Raw genomic sequence first — 12657 nt, forward strand, 5'->3', positions numbered from 1 at the left:
TATGGGTTTCACATCTTTTCTACACTGACATCTCACGTTTGAAACTGTTACACTACCCTGGTTGACAAAAAAGTTGCTACATAATTTAAATTTACTAAAATAATTTTAACACTACTTTCACATAGGAAAAGAAGTTGCCTGTCTTGGGACTCGAACCATGAATGTCTGTATATAAAGTCACAACTTTAACCACTACACTAACTTGGCTTGGCAACTTCACCTGTCTATTTGCATTTAACTCCTATGGGAGGTTTACGCTATCCTAAGCAGACAGCCATAACGTGCACACCGACTTAGCTACACTTAAATATTCCTTAATCTATTAAAAAAGTATATTTTATTATTATATTTTTCAGTTTTACAGGTATGTATTTTGGTGTTCTGACAACTACTTGGGGCTGCAATTATAAAATACTGGCATAGATTTGGCTTTCAGGCTTCTATCCTTCAGGGACTCCTGTTAATACATATCCTGTTATCTATCAACTTTCTAATTGTGTGAGGACAATTTTTCAGGCGTGTCCCTAATGTAGTATTTATTCCCCCCATCATTTGTGCCTTTATTAACATGCAGTGCTGTGAGGGAATATTGGCATACATTTGCTTTCAGACTTCTACCCTTCCATGATTCATGCTTTTGCATGACCTGTTCTCTGTCAACTTTCTATGTTTGTGGGGCTATATTTGTGCTTTTTCACTTTTTGGGGATTTATCCCCAGTTATGTGTGCATTTGCACACATTTCCTGCTTTAGCAGGTTGCAAGAGTGTCATACAGCACTTTAGCAATACAGGGGGTGCGTCATAGAACTTGTCATACATCCCCTACATTGCTTTCTTGTTGTCGATTTTTATTTCAGTGTCCTCGGACACTAAAATGATCATTTTTACATTTCAGCGTCCGTTCTAATAGCTATAATATTATGCCAGTTCGGCTTAGAAAGTGTCGTATGGCACTTTCTGAGTGCAGGGGGAATGCTTAGTGTCCGTGCATTACTTGGACACACCCCCTACACTCGTTCACAGTTCGTGTCCATACAGATTAAACAGCAGCATGCCTTCATGAATATGCAAGGTGCGCTGCTGTTCTAAATGGCTCGAACCAGTCCATGCAAGAATAGTCTTATTCTTACATGGAGATTCTTGAATCTGGGGGACTATATCACTAACAATGTATGTCCTGTCTTTTTTATTAATTCATCAGATACTACCAAATGCTGGTTACTATAGACATTTTAAAATACTGTATGCTGCTTTTCCACCATGATAACATGCAAATCAAAAATATCAGCTCTGTAGTAAGAAAAGTATGTTTCTCTGTTCAGTGTGCTTCAGTATGTGTAACACAAAGCATTGAAACATTTACTATCCATAGAACATCGAAGGGTATTACCAAATAGCGTTACATGTGTCACAATATCTATTGTATAGAGCATTTCTGCTACCAGTGCATCTACTGTACAACCAGATAAAGCCAGATAAACATTAGATCACAGCTTTATATTAAATTATTGAGCTGCGTACAGCCTCTACATCCTGTTCTGTGCAGCCTTCTGGGTATCTCAGAATAACACCATTTACTATATAACTGCACTATGTTGCTTCCATTGTGTATTTTATTTTTTTATTCAATAAAACAATGTCATATGTTACCTTTATTGCATAAATGTGTATCATAAAATAACATTATGTTTCCCATAGTGCCTGTTACACAAATGAGTGTTGTTGTTCCTGCCTATTGCATAAGCAGAAGAAAGGAGATAGATGTTAAGAGTATAGCTTTTATATTGCAGTAGGCTTAATACATTTCTATAAACATTTTAAAATGATTTATCTCATCTTAAATGACACAGCTCCACTCAGGGAAAAAAAAACAGCACTTTGTCAAATGTCTGCTTTATAGATGAATTAGAGAAATATTTAAAAAAGTAACCCTGTTTGAGCTTTTGTCCCCCATTATTTTGATTTCATCAAGACTTTTTGAGCAAAGAAATTGAGAAGTCCGTATCAACCTGCATGTCATAATTATTGCATCGTAACACATGGCATACTGAGGTACTTCTACAATTTGGGTACCTCTGGCAAAAATAATCTTCTTTACTGTGCCATCACAGTGATGGCAACAATTGTATGAAGAAAGTGTGGACATCATACTATTCCCTCCTGAAGGGAATTATGTCCTTGTGGTAGTTCACTGGATTAAGTACTTATATGATCATTCACTGGACATAACTGATGCAGGTTCACAGTTTGCTTTCTCCCCAGACTAAATATGTGTGCAAATTATAAAATCATAGGCTAAATATACCAGAAATAAAAAGGCAGAATTACAAAACAGCACCAGTCATGCTGAGGCAGAATAACTGCCTCATGTTTATTGACAATCATCTTCTCTTAGCTACACTTAAATGATTTCTGATAGGTACAAATACTTCATTTGGAGGCTACCCACTCATACACCACATGGACCCATTAATCAGTTTAGCACCTTATCAAAGTCACCCAGCACTATACCCACTAATAATAAGGCTGAATTAAATAACTACTTAAAACTCCTGAACAATGTTTTTATAAATGTCAGCCACAAAGTACCATTGCCACAAACATACCCTCATCTTATTTAGAGGTTGCAGCCATCCATGGTAAGGTACTAGTAAAAGGCAACTCCATGGCCAGACACACTGGAGTTACACTCATAAGGCACTGTAAGGACAGAGTCATGGTCTGCTCTCTGCCTGAAGCCAGAATTTAAAACCAAATACCAGTACCACCTCATGAAAAAAATGAAAATTTCTATTACATTTAGTGGCCAAAGTTAGAGACATTCTCAAAGTTTCAGAACAAATGATACACCAGTACAGCCCGAGATAAGTCTATTTACCGATGTTCCACACATATGCATGGGTTACTGCTCCTAAACTGAAAAACATAGAACCTGATGTAAAATAAGAACTGCTTTGCCCGTGTGGTCTGTCCATTCGCCTCCCTGTTAGAAAAGGTAAGCCACTAATTATTGCTGTTTTTTCTGGTTTCTTACTCTTTATAGAAATGGTCTCAGGGCTTTTTTAAGCCCACTTGCCTCCCCAACTATATGGCAGTTCCACACCTGATGTCCTTAAGGAGCCATTTTCATATATCCCATGTTGCTTCTAGTGCAAGATGTTTCAATGAATCACACAGTGGTAAGTCTAGCTTGGCTAGATTTTTCTTTTAGTTTTTACTGATTGTTTTTTCTGTGTGACCTTGGTACTCATTGTTTTAGTTTGTTAGGCTATTTTTGAAGTAAGAAACATGCATGTCCACAGCTAGTAGGATTTGACTTTATTGGCTTGAATTTGTCCATTCAAAACATGCATGTCCACAGCTAGTGGTGTTTGGCTTTATTGGCCTGAATTTGTCCATAACAAATTTAAAAAGGAAAAAAGTCATGGACATTCAGAACTGCCATATTGCTGAAACACCTGATGTCCTTAAGGGTGCATTTGCATATATCCCATATTGCCTCTAATGCAAGAGGTTTCAAGGAATCACACAGTGGTAAGTCTAACTTGGCTAGATTTTTCTTTTAGTTTTTACTGATTTTTTTTCTGTATGACCTTGGTACTCATTGTTTTAGTTTGTTAGTTGGGTGCCCTAGATCTAGACACAATCCTATTTCCCCTATTTTGACTTCCTATGACTTATCTGTGAGACAGTTGTGAATCCAGTGGGTGATGTAGGGGGTTATTCCTAGTTTATTTTGCTTTTCTACTATGCCTAAGTGAGAAATTATGTCAAAAGCTTTGGCCAGGTTAAGGTATGCAGTGTGTGTGGCATTTTGCCATTATCCATTATATCAATGACCTTTTCAAAAAAGTTCACCAAGTTGAGTAAGCATGACCTGCCCCTGACAAATCCAGACTAAACCATGTTCAGTGTTTGGAGGTTCCCTATGACCTGATTGATTAGTTCCATGAGAAGTCTTTCCATGGCTTTGCATATGAGGCCGGCATATTATACTGAATGATGTAAATTATTTATATCCATGGGTAATATGTATCACTTATTTCTCCACTGTATTCAGTCACGTTTTCTAGACCCATATTTTCATTTTAATACGAGGTGTCTAAGCTGAGCTCTGCCTCTAGCTCTGTTGGAGTAGACACTAACTATGGTAACCCTGATAACTGGACTTTAATTAGCAGCGCAGGCACCTTGTGAGTGGGCAGGTGGACCGAGGAATGACAAGGTTTGGGAGAAAGAGAGGGGCAGAAGGATGTACTGGTTTAGTTGATTATTCACTGCAGCCCAGTGAAGACAGGGCTGCAGAATGGAGGCCAAGGTCCAGGTATGTAGGAAGGTTTGCGCTAATGTACTCCAATTAGGGTCAGAGCAGGAAGGCATCAAGACCATGTCTAATTGCAAGCAGTGGAATCTAATAAGTGATACCAACATGTAGACATTAGGGCCTCCAGAGAAAACATCAGCTTGGTTTCAGGATGAAGGCTTCAGATGTTCTGCTCCCAGGTAATGGTGGGAATCTTTACCCAATGGTGTTATGGTTTAATCATCTGAAAGGAAAGAGCACACTCAGAAAAGGGACATGCTGAATTGTCCCTTGCCCACAAATGGATATGCAGGATTGCACCTCATTGAGGTGACCATAGGGAAGGAAGAGAGTCACAGTGGAAATTTAGTGATCTAAAGTCAATGGTAAGTTGGCCTATCTCACACACACACACACACACACACACACACACACACACACACACACACACACACACACACACACACACACACACACACACACACAAATTCAAAATTGTGCAATGCCTTCTATGATCTTAAACATGCCTTTCACTAAAAAACAGTTTTGCATGTATCGTTGCTCTACTTACCAGAGGAAGAAAACATTTTGTTCTAATGTTATCCCCTGAACTTGAATTTCATACCTTTTGTTTGTGCACATGTAATATTTGACTCCATTTCCTACACCATGCTCTATATCAGGTTTATCAAAACACATTCTCTTGAGTCCTTTATATTTTGCAGACAGTTTTAATTCAAATCCTTTTTTTTATTTGCAAGGATAGACACTTTTTTCCATTCCTTTTGCTCATACCAAATTGTTTCCCTAATACACTGTACAATATTAACAAAAATATTGCTCAGCAGTATATGTTATCAATTATGCATCTACTTTAACTAGTTGGCCTGCTTATTGCCCAGAAAAGAGGACAGAATTTTTTACTCTTACATCACATATTCAACCTTTCCCATGACTTAAACCATTAGAGCCTAGTTCTTTGACATTAATTTTCAAGTCTTACCTATAGCTTAATCTAGCATTTCCCTTCTGTAATATGATATTATACAGGTTTACTACAATAAAGTTATAGTTTCATATGTGTTTACTAGGCTAACAACCACAAGGGCCTTTTTAAGCCTAGTCATGCATCCTAAATCTCTGACAAGTTCTGATACCCTTGATAAGTGTAAGCATGGGCCTGGGAGATTAACCATTTACAGGTTGCCTGTGTCCATTAGAGACATAGGTGCCAAGCCAGGGATGAATTTCCTGTTCCCATCCAATTGTCCAAGTTATGCTTGAATTGGGTTAGGGAGGAACTGTGCTCCACATGGATAGGGATCCTGTTCCATAGAAGGGATAATGTCTGGGATATACACCTATCTCTCCAGCAGGTCCTATTTATATCACAGGCAAGGTTTAAGTCTTTAGAATTGGTAATTCTGGTGCTGTTTCTTTTGTGGATATGCAGAAGGTCCATCAGATTGGGGTCTGACAATGTCCTGTATGCCAGGCATAGCTCTCCCCTCAAAAGCCTGTAGGAGACAGAATACAGGGTTAGGGCCTTGAGGCGATCTGCATAGGACATTTTATTTACACCCTGTATTCTTTTACTGAGGAACCTCTGTGGACATTCCAATTATTGGATATGCCTGGTTAGGTACAAACCAAAGGGGGCACTGTACTCAATGATAGGTCTGATGAATGCAAAATACAGTGGAACAATGACTTCCTTGGACTTAGATGCCATGCCTTTGTTTATAAGTTGCGCAACATAGAATGATTTTCTCACTACTGTAGATACATGATTGTCAAAGGCTAGATTACTATCTATGTGTGTCTCTAAGTCCCTGACTACTGGGTCAACTCTAATAGGTATTTTGTCAATATGATAGTTAGCAGGGATGGATGACTTCCTAAAGGATACTATTATGCATTTCTTGGCATTTACTTTTAGTCCATGGATCTGACACTAGTTCGTTTGTGTCAGCCCTTCCTGGAGAACATTTGTATCAGAGTGAGATCATGGTATTGTGACATGTTTCAAGCTTGGTATCCAAAGGGCATATCCTCTGGCTCATAGTTTTCACAGATACTTTCCCCAAAGCAAATCTTTATGCTAACATGACTTTATCAGCATTATTGATTACCAGAGCCTGTACCATTACAATTACTACTGATGTAAACCATCTTCACTTGAAATACATTATGTAAAAGGGGTCTGTATTACTTTATCAAAGCTTCATTTCCACGAACCTTTGTTCATCGAACCATATACAAGAAATGTACACTTCAGCGAACATTCAGTTCAACAAATGACTTTCCCAGGGAAAGTAATGAGTTAATCAGCATTAGAAATTTTCCCTTTTCCCAACTGCAGTATGATCTTGGAGGTGGTGTATATAGTTAGGGGGGTATGGGGGTGCAGCCCCCCTTCTGGGTGGATTTGAAATTCTGTGTATTGTGTGATGGTCTAAATCCTGAGTAATTCATTACTTTCCCTGGAAAGTAATTCATAAAACTGAACATTTGCAGAAGTGAGTGTTCACTATATATGGTTCGATGAGCAAAGGTTCATGGGAACGAACCTTTGATAAATTAATTTAGACCCATATAAAAGAAGATGAGTAAAGCAGAATTTTCTCAAGGAAGTGCAATAACAACACATGGTTAAAATATGATTATTCAGCAAACCCTAGTTATTCTGCAATAATATATCTGTCCTTCCACATGCTTACATTTACAAGCATTTAGTTTTTCCAACTTGTAAGACCGCTTTATTTATTTTTTATTTTATTTATCCTTTGTTGAGTGGATTAGTCCGAAGCTAAAGGCCGCTTTTCAAGAGAGACCTAAGGTGTTTTTCATACTACAAGGGGAAATTTGGCCAGGGCATTGGGGAACTCCCCCAGCTCTTTTTGTTAGGTGTTATAGAATTTTCTACGTACACCTGAGCTACCACCAACTCAAGCAGATTGGGCCTCAGTTTAACATCTCATTAGATAGCCAAAAAACACTGGACCCTTTTTACCATATACTTCCCTTTACTGTCAACTAAAGGTTAATAATCTTGCTGGGGTGAGTATCTTCTAGGAAGTAGATGCCACAGGGTCTTTAGTGCATGTCAGAACAGGCTGACAAACCATTTTCATGAAGATACAAGGATGGGTGCAGCAGTAGATGACACAGAAATAAAGCCGAAAAAGAGCCTAAAACTTGATAAAGTGGAAGGAAAGGTGACAGCTATTGCAAACTACTGCACATGGGCCACAACAACCATGGAGTAAAATATCACCTGGGAGGAGTGAAACTGATGATGATAGAGCAGGATAAGTATTTGGGGATGTAGATCACATCTGGAAGGGATAAGAAGGGAAAAAATGAGAGGGCAGCGACAGCAACACAGAAAAGTCTGTGATACATCCTCAGAATCATGGGCTCCTTTCTACTGTGGTCGGTTTACATCTTAGCTGTTGTGTGCAATTCTGAAGGCAGCCCAAAATGGGGGACTTCAGACTGTCTGAAAGAATGTAAAGGAAAGCCATCAGATGTAGGCACAGGATGGATTGGGTGGGATGTGACAGAAGACCAGATGCAGTGGAACATATCCCATCAGATATGTAAAGAAATGGGTTGGTACATGAGATGGATGTATAAAATCAAGTCACCATAAAGTGAAGGATCATCCTGTAAAGAAAGGATGGGGGGCAGATAGAAACTGAAGAAGTACTTCTTAGCCATCAGGATTGTGAACCCATCAAACTGTTTGAATGGGAGAGAAGAGAGAATCCATGAAGGCATTCATTAGGGCATGGGACAGGTGAAACAAGGATGAGGGATAAAATACTAAAAGTACTCAAAGGTCAGAAAAAATGTGCTTATTCTGTCTTACATAATACAATTTATTTATATATTTACCTTTTTATTCTCTTGCTATACTATACACACACATACATTGCCAGAAGACTGTTCTGTTCCTCAAGCTCACCCGTAAATACTTTACCTTGCCCATGAAACTCCTTTTTCTTCTTTGTAGTTCAAAGGCATCACAGGTCTAGCATGAGAATTGTATTGTATTCTATATCCTCGCTTGTGAGCCCACTTGTTTTTCTTGTTGGCATTGTAGAACATTAGATAAGGTGGCAGTTTTTTTCTGATTTGAAAGGCTGCTTCTCTTTCAGTTTTGTGAACGGTGTGGTACATTCGTGACTGGACAATAGAGTGTTCTGTGCTCCAGGGGTTAGGGATATTTTCCTCCATCAAGTCAATTGTCTCAAATACATTCTCTGTGCCTGAAATGAGATTTGTGTTATACGTTATTAATGAAACTTGTTGATATATCTACATTACTCAGTTTCATAGATATGATATCAAAATACAATGTCAAATAAATCCATTTTTTGAATTACATTACTTGAAAGGAATGATTCTACAAGGGAATAGCTCAAGGTAAATTAACTTTCTCATAATTATAATCACAATTTCTAATTACTTGTAAGCAGAAGTGCTAATCCAGTATATTACCCTGACTGTGTTGCAAACTCATCCTGCTGTAACTTAAGTGATTTCCTCACAGAGTTGTGAGTTCAGACTTTAGAAAAAAAGATAATTTATGGTTCAAATAAATCCTTTCTTATAAGGCATGGGTTGTATAGTATCATATTGTCACAGGAGTGCCAGATATAGACATTTAAAATGTTTATCCTTTGGGACCCAGCTTATTCTAATGGAGGTCACTCAATTAGTACTATAGGTGATTATGATCGGGTCTCACATCATAACCAGCTTGTTACTTGCTCAAGGCAGACAGGCTTGACCCATACCTCTCAACTGTCTAGATTTTTGCAGAAAGTCCATTTTTTTGTCTGATATTTTTGCTCAGTTGCTCATACAATCTGTGGTTTTCTTGCAAATCATTGAGGATGGAAGTCATTAAATAATGATGGACATTTCAGTTTCAGAATTTACATCCTTTCAGAAAATGCATACTGATTCAAACCCTTTTATTCTATCAACTTTCTAAGTTTATAAGACCAATAATTAAAATCAGTTCCTTTTTTGGACTTTTGTCCCCAGTACTTTTTACCTTTCCATATTTCATGGGCTAAGAGGTTGTGAGGTATGATCTTGACATACGAGCTGGGTTATGATATGACAGACCTGATCAGTGTTCTTACTGCATGGAGCTTTACCTGCTCCTGAGTGCTACGATAGAAAGAAAAAAAGTGTAAGAAAACTAAGTGAGTTATAGCGTAGAAAGTTGTAACACATAATGCTGCCAAACACAGAGAGCAGCTACTACAGAAGAACAGTGAGAAATTCAAAAAGGTTTAAATATCCATTAAAAGCTTCATTTAGCTGACTTAGTGTTTAATTTTTTAAACCTCTTTGCCTTTCTTTCAACTTTTTTGTGGTGACTAATGACCATTGCTATTACTGTAGTGTGTCTAGTGCTTAGCAGTGGCGAGAGTGCTTAACAAAATCTTATTAAGCACTTTTAGATGTCATAAAGGTACTTAACAAACCTGTCTTATTCTCATTTTTGAACTACAAACTAGAAAACAACCTCAGAACAATCAGCAGTTCAGCTAACTGCTGTTAAGAGATGAGTAACTCTGAGAATATATATCAGAGTAATTCAGGCAAAGAAGTGCACAAAAATCGGGTCCAGAAACTGTGCAAGATGCATGGGACTCACAGTCACTTTGATTTATGTGCAAGTTAAAAAAAATGAATTTCCTTATCTCCAGTATGATTCATATAAAGGGAATTTAAAATAGATGCTGGGAACAAGACCTCCAAGATCACATTATCACAGGCTCTATTAAAATACAATAAGCACTTTGTGATTTTGTTACATTAAAATAGCTCAGATTGCAAAGTACAATAAAAGAACTGAGAATGGAGACAACCATCAATAACCACATGATGTTATAGTTTTGCAGCCCTGCCCCCAAAGAAAAAAATACAGTTCTACAATTGTCAAACTTTATTAAGCAAATGTAGCAACATGAACAACCTAGTACTCTATTTCTGGTCTTAAAAAGAGAGATAAATTAGACTTGAATGTTTTAGGGAAGCACATAAAAGAGAATATCCACTCCAGGGACTGAATACATTTTTGTTTTGATGGGGCAGGGACAGGGATGTAAATGATGCAGTTATGACTTTTTGAATGTTTTTATAACTGCCTATGAACAAGTCTTAGAAGAAACATTTAAGCACTTATAGTTTTAATGACAGACTTAGTTGTTGATGTTGTTTGTCTTTCAGCTTTTCCCGGTTAGGGGTCAGCACAGCGGAACTCCGGTCCGCTAATGATTGGAAGTTGTTTTTTATGGTATTAAGTTGCCAGCCCGATGCCCAACCTTCAACAAAGGCACGCCAATTCAACGCATGTCTTTTGAACACCCACTCGACCGCGGGGAGGACATGCAGACTCCACACAGAAGGCACTCTCAACCCAAGCCGAGAATCAAACGGGAGAACCTCTTGCTGTGAGGCAACAATGCTACCGCTGCACCACCATGGAATAATGTCAGAATTAGTTAAAAGTACAAAATGCTTTATAAATTAGGACAATCTCAAGAAGACTTGTGGTTATTTGACATAAATTTCATCACATTGCTAACTCGTGTTTGTTAGCCTATGTGCTGAGCATAGCAGTTGCTAACCTTGCAAATGTTTAAATGTCATTGTGAGTATTTGCTTTTACTTCGGTAACTGCAACTGTTAGACACATGGAGTATGTGTCCATGAGACTAAAACACTGGCAAAATGTGATAACAATACACATTGTTTTTGGACCTTTGAGAGATAATGATGGAGGTGGGAAATTGGGAATGAAAGACTAATAAGGCTGCAGGTAAGTAAGCTGTCCCCTGATTTCACAGAACAACCTCATATTTTCACTTTATATTTTTATGTTAAATTTTTGGTCAATTCCTCATAAACATAGTGTTTTTCATGACATATTGTTAAGGACTGCAGTCAGCCTTTCTGTGCTCCTTTGTCTTTCATTCCTCTTTGGCTTTGCCCCAATTCTTGCATTGACGGGCTGAGTTGAGAGGGTTTTTTTAATCACAGTCAGATTATGTTTATCATTATAGTGGCCTGAACTGCTGAATTGGGAGTGTGAGGGTTGTTTGTGGATGAAAAAAAACTTTTCTGTTGTCCTTTCCTTAGGTAGTCATTTGGGTTTGCAGGACAAGAGTGCCTTTGTGTGAAATAAGTTGGAATACTTGTGGCTACTATTTATGCTAAACAAAGCTGAAGTTATGAAGCTCTCAACTCTCCCTAATTTCAGAGAATGCTACTGATTTGCCTCATGTTTTTGGTTTGCTCTTCATAAAATTTGTGGTTTTCTGGCAAATCTCTGATGATAGTAAACAGTAAAAAGGACACACACATTATGGTTTTAGATTTCTTATCCTTCAGAAATATTATATGGAAAAACTGTTATTTTATTAACCTTCTAAGGATATAAGTATCAGCACACAAATTTAAGGCTTTGACTCTAATTATTAACTAAGACATTGAGGGATATTTTTCTTTTCTTTTCTTTAGCTTCACATGTTCATAGGTAAGTACTAGGCAATCAGTCTGTAGACAATTATAACCCTAGCCAAAAAAAAAAAATAGTCAATTCACCTTTATGGAGGGCAACACAAGTTAGATGGGGATGGGCTGAGAATGCCCATCCAGTTATCTAGGTTGACCTACAGGGTGGCAAGGGTGCTACTCTTCTTGACATGTAGTGGATGCTTGTACCAGAGCTGAGGAATGCATTGAGATATGAATCTATCATGCTTAACTATCTTATTTATTTGCTGATAAAGGTTTGCATACATACATATAAATATTTCAAGCATGGGCATTAATGCCCTTCTAGTTTGCAAATATACCAAAACACTTGTTCCCATAATAAGTGTCCAGGCTCTTCTTAAAATATCTAAACTAGTACTTGCTTTAATGTAATTTGGTAGTCTGTTCCATGCACCAGCTACTCTGTCAGAGAACCAATTAGTACACTTATCATTTCTACATAGGTTGTCTGATGATTCTCTAGTACTTTTTCATAACACCAAGCATTCCCAGAGGTAGTTGTCTCTAACTGCTCTATATACCTGAATATGATATCCTCTTAGATATCTGAAGGAGACACTGTACAAGTTCAGATATTTTAGTCTTTTGTAATAACTTAAATTTTCACATCCATGGATGCCCTTGATATATTTCTGCTGTACTCTTTCCAGTTTACTTATGCCTGTTTTCTTATAGGGTTTCCATATTGTTATTCCATACTCAAGTTTGCATCTAATGTAATGTAACTAACAAATAATGACATCATCATTTTTCATTTTCTAGACTT

General features: G+C 37.7%; 1 protein-coding gene across 1 annotated transcript in view; it reads right to left on the reverse strand.

Annotated features, from left to right (window-relative positions):
• LOC122797811 (amiloride-sensitive amine oxidase [copper-containing]-like) overlaps nucleotides 1–12657 on the reverse strand; it is a 152800-nt gene that overhangs the window by 43771 nt on the left and 96372 nt on the right. Inside the window, exon 3 of the mRNA XM_044066333.1 lies at nucleotides 8290–8578. Coding sequence (XP_043922268.1) covers nucleotides 8290–8578 — 289 coding nt within the window. The remainder of the gene's footprint in view (nucleotides 1–8289; nucleotides 8579–12657) is intronic.

The sequence above is a fragment of the Protopterus annectens genome, chromosome 3.part1 (assembly GCF_019279795.1).
Source record: "Protopterus annectens isolate FY-2018-M chromosome 3.part1, PAN1.0, whole genome shotgun sequence".
NCBI classification, from domain to species: Eukaryota; Metazoa; Chordata; order Ceratodontiformes; family Protopteridae; genus Protopterus; species Protopterus annectens.